Genomic DNA, 20,069 nt, shown 5'->3' on the forward strand with positions numbered 1-20,069 from the left:
ACCATTTGTGGTATATGTTGTTCTGGAATCTGCATCAACACAGCAGCAATGAAATTGGTCTTCAGCCGGAAATCTTCTGCTTTGATACCAGTAGCTTAAAAAAGCGGGCTATTGTTGGATGTGGAGCTTTAGATGGCCAACTATGAATCTTGCATGCCAGTTTAATGCACAGTGAAGAAGCAGTACATGGCATAACACTAATCTCACTGTTGTTCACTTTCAGGGTGGTGAACATTGTTACTACCATGGGGAAATCAGAGGTCTTTCAAACTCATTTGTGGCTATGTCAACATGCCATGGACTGAAGTAAGTAAAAAGACATTCAAAATCTCTCAGTCAACATGATCAGCTGCTCGGATATTTCTGGGGTGGAAAATACAGGAGGGTGAATGTGAGGAGCAGATGAACAGGGGTCATGTTGGAATTCAAGAATTTCATTGAATTTCCATCCATTTATTGGGCTTTAAGAGACAAAGAACCCTGTGATAGGATGTCCCAACAATTCAGAAAGCTTCAAGGGTGAGGAGAGCAAGGCGATTGACAAATGAAAGGGAGGTGTAGCTGGAAGAGACATTGGCAAGAGTGGGGGTAGGGGAAAGGGTAAGCCATAGAACCATAGAACATCACAGCACAGAAACAAGCCTTTTGGCCCTTCTTGGCTGTCCCAAACCATTTTTCTGCCTAGTCCCACTGACCTCCACCTGGGCCATATACCTCCAAACCCCTCTCATCCATATACATGTCGAAGTCTTTCTTAAATGTCAAAAGTGAGCCTGCATTCACCAATTCATCTGGCAGCTCATTCCACACTCCCACCACTCTCTGCGTGAAGAAGCCCCCCCCCCCCCAATGTTCACTTTAAACTTTTCCTCCTTCACCCCTAACCCATGACCTCTGGATTTTTTCTCCCCTGGCCTCAGTGGAAAAAGCCTCTTGCATTCACACTATCTATATCCATCATAATTTTATGGATCACCTCGATCAAATCACCCCTCATTCTCCAATGCTCCAGGGAATAAAGTCCTAACCTATTCAACCTTTCCCTGTAACTCAGTTTTTCAAGTCCCAGCAACATCCTTGTAAACCTTCTCTGCACTCTTTCAACCTTATTAATATCCTTCCTGTAATTAGGTGACCAAAACTGCACATAGTACTCCAAATTCAGCCTCACCAATGCCTTATACAACCTCACCATAACATTCCAACTCTTATACTCAATACTTTAATTTGTAAAGGCCAATGTACCAAAAGCTCTCTTTATGACCCTATCTAGGGAATTTTGTATCTGTTTTCCCAGATCCCTCTGTTCTACTGCACTCCTCAGTGCCCTACCATTTACCTTTGTATGTTCTACCTTGGTTTTTCCTTCCAAAGTGCAATACCTCACACTTGTCTGTATTAAACTCCATCTGCTATTTCTCAACACGTTTTTCCAGCTGGTCCAGATCCCTCTGCAAGCTTTGAAAACCTTCCTCACTGTCCACTACACCTCCAATCTTTGTATCATCAGCAAATTTGCTGATCCAATTTACCACATTATCATCCAGATCATTGATATAGATGACAAATAACAATAGACCCAGCACTGATCCCTGTGGCACACCACTAGTCACAGGTCTCCACTCAGAGAAGCAATCCTCCGCTACCACTCTCTGGCTTCTCCCATCGAGCCAATGTCTAATCCAATTTACTACGTCTCCATGTATACCTAGCGACTGAATATTCCTAACTAACCTCCCATGCGGGACTTTGTCAAAGGCCTTACTGAAGTCCATGTAGACAACATCCACTGCCTTCCCTTCATCCACTTTCCTGGTAACTTCCTCGAAATACTCTAATAGATTGGTTAAACATGACCTACCACGCACAAAGCCATGCTGACTGTTTCTAATAAGTCCCTGTCTATCCAAATACTTGTAGATCCTATCTCTTAGTACTCCTTCCAATAATTTACCTACTACCAATGTCAAACTTACTGGTCTATAATTTCCCAGCTTGCTTTTTGAGCCTTTTTTAAACAACGGAACTACTTGAGCTATCCTCCAATCCTCTGGCACCTGACCCGTCGATATTGACATTTTAAATATTTCTGCCAGGGTCCCTGCAATTTCAACACTAGTCTCCCTCAAGGTCCGAGGGAATACCCTGTCAGGTCCTGGGAATTTATCTACTCTGATTTGCCTCAAGACAGCAAACACCTCCTCCTCTTTCATCTGTATAAGTTCCATGACCTCCCTACTTGTTTGCCTTGCTTCCATAGACTCCATTCCAGTTTCCTTAGTAAATACAGATGTGTAAACCCCTGGGTGGCCTCAGGCTCACTCAGCTCATTCTTGTCTAGGGGTAGCAGCCTTCGGCCCCACCAAACTGGGTAATCAGCTGGTGTGGATGCTGTGTGATGTCCCCGCCTTGCCCAAAAACAGACAGTACACCATATGCGATTAAATGAGTACAATTTATAAAGGTTACTATAACTAAGTGATTAATAACGATACAGAATATATAAAAAAAATAAAGAAAAGGCACCAAACTTATCAAAGTCCAAACCACTTTGTGCACAACCGTTGGAGCTCAATTACTGAAGTCTTCTGGCCACCATTCGATCCCCTCCGAACTCCTCGACTCGCAACTTAGGACCATCCGAAGTGGTCAACCAAGCACATCTAGCTTCATCTCCTCTCCTCAGAGTACCTCCTGGCCTTGGACCCCCCGCTTGGGGTCCGTTCCTCGCCCAGCTTACAGCATCGCGTCCTCTCTCTCTCAACCCCTCACGGTAATCTCCCCAAAAGCCCGCCAACAATAGCTTACAGACTCAGAAGAAAGAACAACATTAATCCCAATTGGTTTACAAAGGAATACAATTCTCGTTATCAGTAAATTTTAACCCAAACAAGCTTCCAGCACTCTCTCGCAACAAAGAAGCATTCCTACTTTTAACAAAACAAAGAAGCCATTTTGATTACATACACAGTAACAAAGAAGAAATCCCCTTACAGATGCAAAAAACAAATTTAATATCTCTCCCATTTCTTTTAGTTCCATACATAGCCGACCACTCTGATCTTCAAGAGGACCAATTTTATCCCTTACTATCCTTTTGCTCTTAACATACCTGTAGAAGCTCTTAGGATTATCCTTCACCCTGACTGCCAAAGCAACCTAATTTCTTCTTTTAGTCCTCCTGATTTCTTTCTTAAGTACTTTTTGCACTTTTTATACTCATCAAGCACCTTATTTGTTCCCTGTTGCCTTCGTTAGTGAGAAGGAAAAGAAGGCAGGAGGAGAGAGAGTGCATGTGGTAAGGAGAAGGGCAAAGCAGGTGTGGGAGGGATCACCGGACTGAAGTTCTTCAGGGATTAGGCATGGGAATGAATGGTGACAACACAGTTGTTGTGGAAGGAGATCTGTTTTAAAAGCTGAGAAGAAACACAACTGGTTCTGCATACCCACAGTCCAATAAATAGCATTATCTGCCCACTTCAGCTCCTTGTATCTCCATTTTGTTCACAAATTACTCCAAGCCCTGGGAAAGTCACCCAACCAGCTTTACATTTCAATCAGGTCCTCAACTTCACTGAGAGTGGGACACAGGCACACCAAGCAACATTGATAGGTTGGAATGGCATTATGAAATTCATAACTCCAGTTTTCCATCTGTCACTATTCAGCCTGGCAATGTTTTAATTAATATACCATATATTGTTGAAGAAAACAGTGCTGCTATTTTAAATAGAAGTTAATTTCTTATTTACAAAATTGTCTGCTAAACGGTTTAATAATGTGCTGATGTACTCTAGAAATGGACACTTTTGATTATTAACTTTGAGACTAGAAACTGTACTGTTCACTTTCATGATGATTTCATGGTTTGATAACATCACTAGCAACATTTGTTGATGATGGAGAAATCAAATGCCCAAAGAGTCAGCAGTCAAGGGATTGGCAACCCAAAAACAAGAAAACATTTGCAATTCAGCTAACATAAGGTAGAGTGATTTGTCTTCACTCTTTTGTCTGAAAGTTGCAAAGTGTGACTTAGAAATTGACACACAGAAGTTATGTTTTATATACCAATACACTAATACTGTACATCAATTTCTTGTGCAAGATTTTATAAACTTGGTGACGGCTAGAATTGAGGACTATGTACCAAAATGGGACTAAGGGATGAAGAAAGAGAAATGAAAGACAATAATTGATTTAGACCTCTGATCCATCTGTGTCACAGCTAGGCATTCAAAGCAGGGCTACCAATGGCTGTTGTGCAATGTCACCAGCTGATGCTCAGGGTCTGTAGCTGCCAGAATTAGTTGTAACAGACTGCCCTATCTCTGAGGAGAATAATTATTACTTTCATTGCCTTTGAGGATTGTTCCATGTGGAAGAACTGCAAAAGTTTCAGGTCACAGAATGTTTCAGAAGTACTGGGAAAGAAAGCAATTGTAAGGACGTTGGCTGGTTATGTTAATTTCATAAATAAACCACCTTTGTTGATAGATTAAATTGATAACTATTTCCAGTATCCTAGAGGGTGACATTGAATAACTAAGGGGACATTGAAATGTGGTGCTAACAATGCCAGCTGAAATTATCCCTGGCTTGGAATAGCAAGTGCCAGGTGCAGCCCAGTCCAATTGAGCCAACAATTAGCACAAGAAACAGTGGGCTGTGGGATCCTTGAGGGAGAACTTAGTGAAGCAAGCAAAGTTGTTCAAGCTGTCAGATTGTATAAAGAGTGAAGAGAGTGAAAGAAAGAGTTCACACTGTAGATTGAGTTGACTATGGCAAATAAACCAGAGTAAAGGGAGAGAGAAGTGTATCACTCCAGAATGTGTTCAAATGAAACTCTAAAGAATGCATTTTAAGCACATTCCAACCTTCCTGGATATCAAACAGTTGACTGCTTTCTGTTTTTACTTGCAAACTGAAGCAAGGAGAATTCTTTCATGTTTTCTTTGTGGAGCAGGGGGTTGCAATTTTGCAGATTTGAATGAATTGCTTGTCAGAAATAAGAATATTTATGGAATCCTGAAGTGCAGCTGTGATGCACCATCAATAACTCTCGGAGACGTGAGGCGAGATATAGGCTTTTATTGGCTGGAAGAAAGAACAAGCAGCAATTGACCACCACACTACATCCTGGAGACTGAGCCGGGACTGTGTCTCCAATTGCCTTCATACCGGGGTCCGTGGGAGGAGCCACGGTCAGTGGGAGGAGCCACAGGAGCAGTCAGCGTGGGGGCGTGTCCAGACAGGTATATGTAGTTCACCACAAGCTGCAAGGATAATCTACTGTGAGAGAGTTAACTCTGAAAGGGTGCACAGCAACATGCAAGAATGCAGAACTGTCTTTTCTGAAATGGAACTAGAAATGTTGGGTGCCCAGTAAAAGTACATGACAAAGAAGGGCATTGCATAGAAGAGAAACAAACAGGCATAATCTCAGAGTCAGAGTCATACAGCCCATTGGCCCAACTGGTACATGCTGATCAAAATTCCCACCTAAGCTAGTCCTATTTGCTCATGTTTGGCTCATATCCCTTTACATCTTTCCCACTGTTACGAACCCCGTAACTGGGTCACTTACCAGCAAAGATAAAGAGGTCTGTTGAAGTCTGATGATACTATTTTTAACAGTATTTATTGGTAAAAATACACAAAAATAATATCAATGCAAACATACAGATAATATACATCATCAATACTAAATCCAAAAGTGCGGGTATAATAATAATCAATAAGAAATAAGCTCTATTGTTGTCTGGGAATAATGAATTGTCCGATTGAAATATACAGTTCACTGCAGTTCCACAAGCTGCCATCTTTTGGTTGTTGCTGTGTTGCACTTTGTTGGAGAGAGAGAGAAATAGGAATAGAATGGGAACAGTTACCGCTACAGGTTTTCCAACCTTTATGGTTTCGATCCGTCAGGAGTCCCGTTGGTGTGGCCGTTCACTTGTGGCCTCTCCTTTAGCTAAGCCGTTCTTCCGTGGTGAGCCCGCCAACCCAGGCAAGGGAGGACACACATGGACCCCACCGGCTTTGGCTATCAAACGCTGTCACTGGATTTCCAGCGTTTCTCCTGGTGTGTCTAAAGGGGTTGTTCCCCAGACCCTCTTTTATCCTTACTCACAGGGTCTCAGATGTCAATCAGGTTGGGATGATGCAATCCCTCAACCGGCCCACACTGGTCGTCCCCTGAGGGGCTTCAATGAATAGTACAGTACTCAATACACAATTCCGTCTCCAAGAGACAATAGCCGTTATCAATGGTTTTGTTTCGCTGAGGCCAGGACACATTCCAAACCTTGTGGATTCTCTCTCATTTCCTGGGTCCCAGACCCGGATTAATAGCGATCTTGTGATTCTCAAAAAGGAGGGGGTGACTTTGTACCCTTCGGCCCCTCAGAGTTGTGGCACATTCGTAACACCACATATGTACCAAAACAATTACCTTTTAAATAATGTTAATGTACCTGCTTCAGCAACTTCCTCTGGCCCTGGGAAAAGACTGAACGTTCAACATATCTATGACCCTCATGATTTTAAACAATGTGTGGCACCTTGTCGAAGGCCTTCTAGGTCCAAATATACAACATCCACTGCATCCCCTTTATCTATCCTACTTGTAATCTCCTCAAAGAATTCCAACAGGTTCGTCAGGCAGGATTTTCCCTGAAGGAAACCATGCTGACTTTGTACTATCTTGTTCTGTGTCACCAAGTACTCCATCACCTCATCCTTAACATTGGCTCTAACATCTTCACAACCACTGAGGTCAGGCTAACTGGTCTATAATTTCCTTTCTGCTGCCTTCCTCCTTTCTTAAAGAGTGGAGTGACATTTGCGATTTTCCAGTACTCTGGCACCATGCCAGAGTCCAATGATTTTTGAAAGATCATTTCTAATGTCACCACAATCTCTAACGCTACCTTCATTTCTCATTTCTCTTTTATTTTTTACATACTTGTGTTACGTATCCCGTAACTGGATCACTTACCAGCAAAGATAGAGAGGTCCGCTGAAGTCTGATGGTACCATTTTTAAACGTTTTTATTTATAAAGGGGCACAAAAGTAAGGTTAATACAAACATTCAGATACCATACGTCATCAATACTCAATCTAAAGTGCAGGTATAGTAATAATCAATAAGAAATAAACTCTATCGTTGTCTAGGGGTAATATATATATTGTCCGCTGTATATCTAAAAGTCTCTTGCGGTCACTGCAGTTCCACCAGCTGCCATCTTTTGGGGGGGTCGCGGTGGTGCACTTTTGTTAGAGAGAGAGAGATAGAGCTTGAATGAAACAGTTACCCGGCGGGTTTTTTCCAACCTTTAGGAGTTTGATCCGTCGGAGTCTCGTTGGGGGGTGGCCATTCACTCGTGGCCTCTCCTGTAGCTAAAGCCGTTATTTCATGGTGAGGTCGCCAATCCCAGGCAAGGAAAAGACGCACACGAACCTCCTCACCGGCTGTCGCTATTAAACGCTGTCACAGGATTTCTAGCGTGTCTTCTGGTGCGTCTCGGGGGCCGTCTTTACAACCCCTCTTTTATCTGAACTCACGGGGTTTCAGATGTCAATCAGGTTGGGATGATGCAATCTCTCTCCGTCTCTCCACCCACGTTGCCCTGAGGGTATACACGTAGTACAGTTCCCAATTCACAAAGGTGTCTCCACGAGACAATGACCACAGTCGCCAGCTTTTGCCTCGCCATGAAACGAGGAACACCGCACGTATCTCTCTCTTCTCTTGGGTCATTGACCCCCCCTTCACTAGCGCTCTTGCGATTCTCACAAAGGAGGGGGCTGGGATCATAACACCTCCCCTCTTAAAAAAAGGTTTTTACCAACGGTTAAAATGGAGTGGTACAGAGTCTTACAGGGTTTTAGGATTTAACATAGTACAAAAGCTTTGCTTTTAACTACAGAGCTGTACCATCATACATTTTTCAGCGTCTAAACGGTTAACGATTACAGTGGCACTTCCTTTAATATGGTAACATCTTGTCCCTGACTAAAGGCTGGTAGCATCAGATTTCAACAGGCAGGGTTCCAAGGGGGTTGTCTTTATTATTCACATGCTTTGTCAAAATCCCATACAGCCGGTTTTTCTATTTAAAAATGGCGCCCCCATTAGCCGTCACCTCTTTTCCGGTGAGTTCCTACGTGGGGGACCTGGGTAATTTGGCGAGGTACTCTCCCGCCTTTCCGTTCCATAAGGGTTATTCTCTCAACACCGTGTCCCAAACTTAAATCATCGTGTGAATTTCCACCCAATTCTTTAATGTTACACAGGTAGCTAGCCCTTTTGTCAAGACCATGCAGGCTGATGGGTTTCAGTTCGAAACTTTCCCTCAGGCCGCATTTAAATTTCGGCTTTTTCACAGCGCTCTCTTGAATAACAACAGCGTGTGGGGCACCTTTACATTCCAAATCAACCTGTAATCGATGCGCAGGCACCGCGTTACCAAGCCCTCGTTTCTGTAGCTTGGTTGCTTCTTCTGACACCAATCTAAACTTTAAATTTTCTTCATTCGATTTGGGAACTACAAACTTCCCGTTCCCTTCAATAATAATGTTTATTCCCCCATGGTCGAGTTCCACTTTAAGGTTCACCACCCCTTCATGTACCAACACCTGGGAACCCTCCCTTCCCCCAATTACCAGGGTTAACCCTGTCTTCACTGAACCCCGTCCATCTGACCCACAGGGACTGCATTCCTTTTCAACTGAATCAAATACCTCAGACTTTTTCTGAGCTCCCTTACTAGGTTCAGTACCACGTGCATCCACATCTTGGACACACTTAAACGGGACATCTGCCTCTTCCAGGCTTTCAATACCCGTACCCTTTTCAAATTCTAAATTCCCCTGATCCTCCCAGTTCCTCTCTGGGCAACTCCCTTCCGGAGTAAACTCAACCCCGCGGGCTGAAACAACCTCGTCTGCCAACCCAGCAGACCTCTCCAAGGTAATGGCATCCTTTTCATCTAGGACTGCCTTCATCTCATTATCGGGAACACCTTGATAACTCTCAACTTCTTCAAACAGGGCTGCCACCCCCGACAGATCATCCATGTCCAACTCTGGACCTTTTAACAGCTTTTTCCGTTTCTCATCTTTATTTCCTACCTCTAGGACCTTTCTCTTCACTAAGGGCAGATCTAGCTCCTCTCCCTTAACCCCTTTCACTTTACTACTCTTCGGTTTACCACCCTCAGAACCCTCGTGGTACAGGGTCGGTAGGAACGTCTCGGCCAAATCAATACTGGCCAAATTTAAACTGCTCACTTTCTCAGCTGCCTTTCTCGACAGGCTGCGAATGCTCGCACCTGTGGTACAGACTGGAGATGCGAGGGGCGGGGCTGCAATCCTCACAGGCTGTTTGGGCCGTGTCATCCTTGTCCAAACCTGCCCCCCGGCTAAATCATTTCCGAGGAGGATGTCCGCGTCAGTTCTCGGGAATTCTGATGGCACCCCTATTTCGACTGGTCCAGATACTAGCTCACAATCCATAATTACCTGATGTAGGGGCACCATTTCTATTCTTGTACCTATCCCCTTCACGGCGACCATTCCCCTTCTCCGACCGAAATCTAGTATCTCACGGCGGATCAGCGACAGCTCCGCCCCGGTGTCTCGCCAGATTCGGACGGGAATGGGTGGGTCTCCCCCCTTCACGGACACGGTTCCGGGTGACAGCCAAGTCTCTGACCCCTCTCGTACTCTGTTTACTCGGGGCTCTCTCGTCGATTTACTGATTACCACAGCACACCTGATAGGGACCGCTGCTTTCCCTTTTTCTGGCTCCTTTCTCGGAGCAAAGCACCTAGAGGCAATATGTCCTCCCTTCCCACAATTAAAACAGGTCAAGCCCGGAAATCTCGGGCTGCCTGGCCTTTCCCCCTCAACCTTACCACTAGCTCCCGGCGGGACCTCTGCCTCAGCCGGCGGACTTCCTCGGTCATTCCCACGATCTCTCGGGTAACCTTTTGGTGAGGAAAACTTTGTCCTGTGGGTTAGGGCATATTCATCTGCGAACCTAGCAATTTCCGAGATGGACTTATTCGGCTTCTCATTCAAATACATCCGGATCTCCTCCGGAACACACCCTTTTAATTCCTCAATCAAAAATAACTCCCTGATACGCCCATAATCCCCGTCCACCTGTTCCGTGGTGCACCAACGGTCCAAGAGCACACCCTTTTCATAGGCTAGCTCGGTATACGTTTGATTCCACCCTTTCTGTAAATTTCTGAACCTTTGTCTATAAGCTTCAGGTACTAGCTCGTAACTCCGGAGAATGGCCTCCTTTACTTTGGCATAATTCTCCGCTTCCCCTCCCCCGATGGCCTATGCCGCATATGCTCGTTTTGCCTTCCCCTTTAACACACTTTGTAACAACGCCACCCACTGCTCTTTGGGCCACTTCTGATTTACTGCCACCTTTTCAAAAAGCAAGAAATAACTATCAACATCCGACTCTTCAAATGGAGGTACTACCCTCAACTCCCAACTAATATTAAACCTCTCGTCTCGATCTAACCCTAGATCTCTTTGCTCTTTCTTTAACTTCTCCATCTCCAAGTCATGTTCCCTCTGTTCTCGTTTCTCCTCATACTCTCTTTGCTTTTCAGCTCATTCCCTCTCGTTCTCGGCTCGTTCCCTCTCGTTCTCGGCTCGTTCCCTCTCTTTCTCGGCTACTTCTAGCTCTTTTAGCTGAATTTCATGCTGTCTTTGCTTTTCAGCTTGGTCCTGCTCTTTTTTCACCTCTAACTCCTTTATGTGGAACGCCTGCTCCCTTTCTTTCTCTCTCTCAGCTGCTTCCAGCTGCTTTATTTTAAATTCAAGTTCCAACCTTAATTTCTCCAACTCTAGCTGATCCATCCCACTAGCTGGTACTTTTTCAGGGATATTTTCCAATACCTCAGCTTTGAACACATCCTTCCCAATGTAATACCGAGTTATGGCCCCTCGCACCTCCCACTTTTTCATGGACGACCTCACTTCTGTGAGGTCCAATCCCTTCACCAAATTTAACAACTCTGATTTGGTGGTCGCCTCTAGCGCCTCCACAGTCGGGTTTTTCATAAATTCATCCATGTCCATCTTTGCTGGTTTCCCGTCTGGCTACCCGCGTACCAGATCCAATTTTATTTTATTTTATTTTTTTGGCTTACAAACCCAATTCACTGCCCTCCCAATTTGGTTTCAAATCCCGGACGAGCCCTCACGTTGTTACGTATCCCGTAACTGGATCACCTACCAGCAAGGATAGAGAGGTCCGCTGAAGTCTGATGGTACCATTTTTAAATGTTTTTATTTATAAAGGGGCACAAAAGTAAGGTTAATACAAACATTCAGATACCATACGTCATCAATACTCAATCTAAAGTGCAGGTATAGTAATAATCAATAAGAAATAAGCTCTATCGTTGTCTAGGGGTAAGGTATATATTGTCCGCTGTATATCTAAAAGTCTCTTGCGGTCACTGCAGTTCCACCAGCTGCCGTCTTTTGGGGGGGTCGTGGTGGTGCACTTTTGTTAGAGAGAGAGAGATAGAGCTTGAATGAAACAGTTACCCGGCGGTTTTTTTTCCAACCTTTAGGAGTTCGATCCGTCGGAGTCTCGTTGGGTGGTGGCCGTTCACTCGTGGCCTCTCCTGTAGCTAAAGCCGTTCTTTCGTGGTGAGGTCGCCAATCCCAGGCAAGGAAAAGACGCACACGAACCTCCTCACCGGCTGTCGCTATTAAACGCTGTCACAGGATTTCTAGCATGTCTTCTGGTGCATCTGGGGGGCCGTCTTTACAACCCCTCTTTTATCTGAGCTCACGGGGTCTCAGATGTCAATCAGGTTGGGATGATGCAATCTCTCTCCATCTCTCCACCCCAATTGCTCCGAGGGTATACACGTAGTACAGTTCCCAATTCACAAAGGTGTCTCCACGAGACAATGACCACAGTCGCCAGCTTTTGCCTCGCCGTGAAACGAGGGACATCGCACGTATCTCTCTCTTCTCTTGGGTCATTGACCCCCCCTTCACTAGGGCTCTTGCGATTCTCACAAAGGAGGGGGCTGGGATCATAACACTTGAAAGAACTTTTACTATCCACTTTGATATTATTTGCATTGTTTTCCAGTGGTCCAATATCCACTCTCACCTCTCTTTTACACTTTATGTATCTGAAGAAACTTTTGGTATCCTCTTTAGTATTATTGGCTAGCTTACTTTTGTATTCCATCTTCACCTTAATGACTTTTTAGTTGCCCTCTGTTGGTTTTTAAAAGCTTCCCAATCCTCTAACTTCCCACTAATTTTTGCTCTATTATATACCTTCTCTTTGGCTTTTATGTTGGCTCTGACTTCTGTTGTTAGCCACAATTGTGTCATCTTTCCTTTAGAATACTTCTTCCTCTTTGGGATGTATATATCCTGAGCCTTCCATATTGCTTCCAGATATTCCAGCCATTGCTGCTCTGCCATCATCCCTGCCAGTTTTTTTTTCCAATCAATTCAGGCCAATTGCTCCTTCATGCCTCTGTAATTCCCGTTACTCCACTGTAATATTGATACATCTGATTTTAGTTTCTCCTTCTCAAATTTCTGGGTGAATTCAATCTTGTAGTCTTCTCTTGATAAACCAGTTTGTTCATCCTTACTGTATTCGGTGAAGTTTGCCTTGAACTGCCACTGCCAAAGCTCATCCAAGTTCAAAACTAAATTGTAACTTAGTTTTGTTCACACCTTTGCTTATTGCTGATGAAGGGGCGTCCTGTATATTCCCAAATACTGGGTCTGTTGCAAACCTTACTTGCCTTTCAATAAAATCAGCATTGTCAGTGAAAGTAGTCTTATGGTTATACCTTTCTTGCAATTCACAGACCACCATTTTCCATTTATCTCTAAGCATACAGGGCAATTTCTTTATAACTATTGATATATTGGTAGACATGTCCAGCTAATGCATGTATTGTACTTCTTCCATAGCATTGCAACATCCTCTAAGAAAATAAATTACAATCTTAAAGAGCTTTTACATCTTCAGATTTGATAGGTACCTCAGAAAGAGCCTTTTGCATATAGGTGTATGTAAATTCCTGTAGTAAAGCCTTAGCATTAACATTTCCTTTCTTAGGGTCAACATGTTGGTAACGTCTGACAAGTTATCTAGGGCAACCCCTAGTGTACTGTTCAAGGAAATAGAGGCAGTCACTACACCTATCTACCTTGCTTTCAACGCTCTTCTCAAAGGCCACATGAATACATGATACTGCAATGGATCACCATCGAAGATTTGAATCTCTCTTTTAGATAAAGATGAGATATGTTGTTGTTGTGCCAATAAGGTTGTTATTTGATTTTGCTTTCTTATTATGTCAATAATACTATTTTGCCCTTTATCGTCTGAAACAAGGGTGGTTCCAAGCTATAAGTGAATGGCCCCATGAGGCTTTTGAGCTGTTGTACATGACATAGGTTCAGAGTGCCACATTAGTTCAGGTTGAGAGTAAACACCCAGAGCTCCCTCTTGCAGGTCTTCTTCATGCATCCCAAATACTTAAGGAATAAATGAATCAACATTGGGTGTTCTTGTTTTTCTTTGTGCCTTTTCAATATCAGAACTCACACCATAGGACTGTCCTGCTGGAGCACATTAGCTTTGGCCACCTATGCGGCAATTTCTTCCTGCAACTTAAGTTGCTCCTTTCTTTTCTGTAGCTGCTCCTCTTGCTCCTCCAGCGCATGTTTGTCCTCCAATAATTGTCGATGTACGATTAATACAACTAAATCAGCCTCTGTTTTAGACCATAAGAAATAGGAGCAGAATTAGGCCATTCAGCCCATTGAGTCTGCTCTGCTATTCCATCATGGCTGATCCTGGATCCCACTCAACCCCATACACCTGCCTTCTTGCCATATCCTTTGACGCCCTGACCGATCAGGAAACTATCAAGTTCCACTTTAAATTTACGCACTGACTTTGCTTCCACCACAGACTGTGGCAGAGCATTCCACAGATTTACTGCTTTCTGGCTGAAAAAAATTCCTCCTTCCCTCTGTTCTAAAGGGTCACCCCACATTTTTCAGACTGTGCCCACTAATTCTGGATACCTCCACCATAGCAAACATCTTCTCCACATCCATCCTATCTAGTCCTTTCAACATTCAGTAGGTTTCAATGAGATCCCCCACATTTTTCTAAATTCCAGTGAGTACAGGCCCAAAGCTGCCAAATGCTCCTCATATGTTAACCCCTTCATTCCTGGAATCATCCTCATGAACCTCCTCTGGACTCTTTCCAATGATATCACATCCTTTCTGAGATATGGGGCCCAAAACTGTTGATAATACTCCAAGTATGGTCTGACTAATGTCTTATAAAGGCTCAGCATTATCTCCTTCTTTTATATTCTATTCCCCTTGAAATAAATGCCAACATTGCATTTGCCTTCTTTACCACCGACTCAACCTGTAAGTTAAACTTCTGGGAGTCTTGCATGAGGACTCCCAAGTCCCTCTGCATCTCTGATGTTTGAACCTTCTCCCCATTTAGATAATAGTCCTCACTATTGTTCCTTTACCAAAATGCATTATCATATATTTCCCAACACTGTATTCCATCTGCCACGGTTTGCCCATTCTTCCAATTTGTCTAGGTCCTGCTGCAATTGCATTGCTTCCTCAGCACTACCTACCCCTCCACCTTTCTTCGTATCATCTGCAAACTTTGCCACAAAGCCATCAATTCCATTTTCCAAATCAGTGACAAACAATGTGATAAGTAGCATTTCCAATACTGACCCCTGAAAAACGCCACTAGTCACCGGCAGCCAACCAGAAAAGGCCTCTTTTTATTCCCACTCGCTGCCTCCTGCCTGTCAGCCATTCCACTATGTATGCCAGTATCTTTCCTGTAATGCCATAGGATTTTATCTTGTTCAGCAGCCTCATATGTGACACCTTATCAAATAACTTCTGAATATCTAAGTCAATGACATCCACTGCTTCTCCTTTGTCCACCCTGCCTGTTACCTCCGCAAAGAACTCTAACAGATTTGCCAGGCAAGATTTCCATTCACAGAAACCATCCTGACTTTGACTTATTTTATCATTTGTCTCCAAGTACCCTGAAAAATCATCCTTACTAATAGACTTCAACAGCTTTCTAATCACTGAGGTTAGACTAACTGGCCTATAATTTCCTTTCTTTTGCCTTCATCCCTTCTTAAAGAGTGGAGTGACATTTTCAATCTTCCAGTCCTCTGGGACCATGCCAGAATCAAGTGATTCTTGAAAGATCATGACCAATGCATCTGCTATCTCTTCAGCATCCTCTCTCAGAACTCTGGGATGTAGTCCATCTGGTCCAGGTGATTTATCCACCCGAAGACCTTTGAGTTTGCCTAGCACTTTTTCCTTTGTAATAGCAATGTCACTCACTCCTGCTCCCTAACACTTATGGACCACTTGCACACTGTTGCTGTCTTCCACAGTGAGTAGGCAGTCATCGTTCCCAGGGGATCATGGGGTTGTGCCTCTGGTGAATTGTGTCCTCTCCAGGGTGCAAGAGTGGGTGGGAAGATTTGAAGAATCGGCTGTTGCCTATGCATTGGGTTCCCCCTCTCCACATCAGTGATGTAGTCCAGGGGAAGGGCAAGCGCCGATACAGCTTGGCACCAGTGTCGTCGCAGACGTTGCCAGAGTGAAGTTGTAAACAACATCAAACTGTCTTAGAGACCCCGGCTCTGGATTTCTTCCTCGGGGTTTACTCCCGAAGCCTTTCCCATGGGTGGGTATTTCTGCAGGGCAGCAGAGGTTTAAAATCAGGGTTTTCCTTCTCCTAGGCAGGTTGCCGTCCAAGGCTGACAAGCCCCACCTGCCCGAAGCAACTGGTTTTGAGGCACCAGTGGTCCACCTTTGCCCTTTCTCTTGTCAGTAGAAACAGTTCTGCCCCATCTAGTAGCTAAGCCACATGTGAAGGCTGAGTTGGACCTGGTTGTTAGAGGCTGTTAGAATCGTATACCATTTCGAGCACTTTATAGGTAGTGGGAGTGACTGGCTGTGCCAACCTCAGGAACCACAGTGAAGACAGATGCAAAATACCCTTTAAGTTCATCTGCCATTTCTTTGCCCCCATTACTACCTCACTAGCATCATTTTACAGTGGTCCAATGTCAACTCTCACCTCCTTTTTACTCCTTTATATAACTGAGAAAGCTTTTGGTATCCTGCTTTATATTATTGAGTCGTTTGCCCTTATATTTCACCTTTTCCCTTTTTATAGCTTTTTTAGTTGCCTTTTGTTGGATTTTAAAAGTTTCTCAATCATCCAACTTCCCACTCACTTTTGCTACCTTATATACCCTTTCCTTGGCTTTTATGCAGTCCTTAACTTCCTTTATCAGCCATGGTTGCCTACCCCTGCCATTTGAGAACTTCTTCCTCTGTGGGACATGTCTATCCTGTGCCTTGTGAACTATTCCCAGAAACTTCAGCCATCTCTGCTCTGCTGTTATCCCCGCCAGTATCCTCCTCCAATCCACCTGGGCAAGCTCCTCTCTCACGCCTCTGTAATTCCCTTTATTCCATTGCGATTCTGATACATGTGAGTTTTGCTTCTCCCTCTCAAACTGCAGTATGAATTCAATCATACTATGATCACTTTCTCCTAAGGGTTCCTTTACATTATGCTCCCTAATAAGATCTGGGTTATTACACAACACCCAATCTAAGATAGCCTTTCCCTGAGTAGGCTCAAGCACAAGCTGCTCTAAAAAGCCATCTCATAGGCATTCAACAAATTCCCTCTCTTGCGATCCAACACCAACCTGATTTTCCTAATCTCCTTGCATATTGAAGTCCCCCATTACAATTGTGTCTTTACCCTCATTACATGCTTTTTCCGGCTCCCTTTGCAATTACAACCCTACATTTTGGCTACTATTTGGAGGCCTATATATAATTCCCATAATGGATTTTTTATCCTTGCAGTTTCTTCACTCCATCCACAAAGATTCAATATTCTCTGACCCGATGTTACCTCCTTCCAGAGATGGAATTCCATCTCTTACCAACAGAGCCACACCAACACCTGTGCTTTCCTGCCTGTCTTTTCGATACAAAGTATATTCTTTGATGTTAAGCTCCCAATTATGGCCTTCTTTCAGCCACGACTCAGTGATGCCCATAACCAATCAATCTGTAGTCATGCCAGGACTTTGTCTACCTTGTACCGAATGCTATGCGCATTTAAATACAGCACCTTCAGTCCTGCATTCTTTGCCCTTTTGAATTTTGTCTCTGTGGTATAATCTAACTCCTTGCTTTGTCTGCATTTGACTTGTCCTTCCTTACATTCAAGTTACACCTGTCATCTGCTTGTAAACCTGCTGGCTCATCCTCAGCTCTATGAACACACACAAAATGCTGGTGGAACGCAGCAGGCCAGGCAACATCTATAGCGAGAAGTAAAGTCGATGTTTCGGGCTGAGAGGACGAAGGGTCTTGGCCCAAAACATCGACTGTACTTCTTCCAATAGATGCTGCCTGGCCTGCTGCGTTCCACCAACATTTTGTGTGTGTTGATTGAATTTCCAGCATCTGCATATTTCCTCGTGTCTCAGCTCTATCATCCTGGTTTTTAATGCGTGCAGAGGAGGTATTAGGTTTTCATCCTGCAGTGCTGACATTTGACACACTGTCATTCAGTTTCACATCATCTTGTGAGTCATCTGCAATATGCATAGTCAAGCCATGCCTTGGAACTTGAGAAGGTGAGACACACATACACTCATTGCAGGAACATGATCTTCAATGTTACATGTTTGGGTCAATCATTGTTTCACATCTCTTATAAATATGTTGATTTACCTATCAGTGTTTGAAAAACATTCATTCTATTTGCTTGTTTGTCCTTGGGTAGTAATGAAATTAGCATATGATGTTGCTTAGCAACAGTTTCACAGCGATTAGTCAAGTCCTCAAGATGAGATTGCGCCTGTAAGGCATTTTCCTTAATTTCTTTAAAATCCTTAATTGATAGTATAAAAACTTTAATTTTGTTGACATTTGCTTTATACTTCTTTTGAGGACTTTCAATTCTACCCTCTAAAGCTTTAGCAGGAAGCATAATTTCTCTTTTGCCAGCCCCAACTTCAGGATTGTTGAAGTCAGTTCCATGCTTTGATTCACTCATGTTACTTTCTCCTTATTGCACAACTTGAAATTAACTGTTTGTTTTCCAGTAGTGCATTCACAAAACACACCATTGATATTCCATTCAATAAACATAGGCAACAAATTGTCCATGCATCCACAGCACGTAAATCAGAACAAGCAGATAGCATTAATTTTAAATGTTGGCAACCATGGTGTTCAATTAAAACATCAGTAACTGTGGCTATTTCAGCACTGCAATAATAAAGTGAGGAACCGTCAAGCAAACACCATGCAATCAAACAACCTTCCAAAATGGACAGGCAGTGCTGACCATTCACAACTGTGTTCAAACCACAAATACACAGCAGGAATCAACAAAAGGTCACAGATAATCCTACCATGAGGTGTTCCAGTTTTGCCAACTGGTCCGAGGCAATCCTTTGCTGGCGTTTGTTTGGTATAACTTTTTTTGTCATTGTCGAAACTTAGCAGTTACTTGAAAACAAACCAAAACCACTGAGAGACTGAGTACGGGAATTGACACTGTATGACGCCCTTCCAAATAACTGAGTTCCAAGTTGAATAATTTAAGTTTGTTGGTTTATTATGAAACCAGCCAAGATGAAAGATCTTATAGCAACATTATTAGCAATATTATAGTACAGAGTCGACTGTACTTCCTAAGAAGGTTGGCGTCATTCAATGTCTGTAGTGAGATGCTGAAGATGTTCTATAGGTCAGTTGTGGAGAGCGCCCTCTTCTTTGTGGTGGCGTGTTGGGGAGGAAGCATTAAGAAGAGGGACGCCTCACGTCTTAATAAGCTGGTAAGGAAGGCGGGCTCTGTCGTGGGCAAAGTACTGGAGAGTTTAACATCGGTAGCTGAGCGAAGGGCGCTGAGTAGGCTACGGTCAATTATGGATAACTCTGAACATCCTCTACATAGCACCATCCAGAGACAGAGAAGCAGTTTCAGCGACAGGTTACAATGCTCCTCAGACAGGATGAAGAGGTCAATACTCCCCAATGCCATTAGGCTTTACAATTCTACCGCCAGGACTTAAGAACTTTTTAAAAGCTATTATTAATGCTTTTTGAGATAGTGATTTAGATGCATATCATATTTTTTACTGAGTTAAGTATTGTATGTAATTAGTTTTGCTACAACAAGTGTATGGGACATTGGAAAAAAGTTGAATTTCCCCATGGGGATGAATAAAGTATCTATCTATCTATCTATCTATCTATCTAAACATTAACAAAACTAAATTAGCAATACAGCAAGAAGAGTAATTAGTATTCAAATTAGTGTAATTAAGCAGTCAACAAAAAATATCATCCCTGTCCCTGGCTCCCTCGAACTAACTAACTAACTAACTAGGACCAAGGGTGAACATGCAACTATACCACACCCCGACCCATGTGAGAAATTATCGTGACTCATAATAAACACGCAACACAAAATACAATACTGGCAGACAGAAAATAGATACATGACTCCTACAGAGGGTTGTAATGTATCTGTCCAGGGACAATAGTTTTTGTTTAGATGTAACCTTGTTAAGGATGAATTCATATGATTAGCTGCAGGGTAGTGTTGCAGCAGTGTTTGATGATAGAAAGTTCCAGAAGCAAGTATTTGGAAACAAAGTAACTATAAGGATACTGGGCTGTTTTGTAAGGTACTTCATAACTAAAGTAACTTTCTTAATAGTTTAAATTACCGCTTCCAGTATCTTAAAGAAGGACCAACAATCATGCCGAGACAGTTACATTGGTGGCATATCAGGGTCACATTTTAAGACCATAAGACCATAAGACATAGGAGCAGAATTAGGCCATTCTATCATCCCAAGAAAAAACAGGAGTGTGCAGGCTGGGTAATAGAGTCATAGAAAAGTACAGC

At 43.4% G+C, this 20,069-nt stretch overlaps 1 protein-coding gene across 5 annotated transcripts in view; it reads left to right on the forward strand.

Moving 5' to 3' along the window:
• The window catches only part of adam11 (ADAM metallopeptidase domain 11), a 376,715-nt gene that overhangs the window by 96,435 nt on the left and 260,211 nt on the right, over positions 1-20,069 (forward strand). For all 5 annotated transcript variants that reach the window (XR_012101994.1, XM_073070643.1, XM_073070642.1 and 2 more), the window contains exon 5: positions 224-306. Coding sequence is in view for 4 of the 5 variants with exons in the window: in XM_073070643.1 (XP_072926744.1) it covers positions 224-306 (83 nt within the window). In the remaining variant the exon portion in view is untranslated. The remainder of the gene's footprint in view (positions 1-223; positions 307-20,069) is intronic.

Source organism: Hemitrygon akajei, chromosome 18 (assembly GCF_048418815.1).
Source record: "Hemitrygon akajei chromosome 18, sHemAka1.3, whole genome shotgun sequence".
Classification (NCBI taxonomy): domain Eukaryota; kingdom Metazoa; phylum Chordata; class Chondrichthyes; order Myliobatiformes; family Dasyatidae; genus Hemitrygon; species Hemitrygon akajei.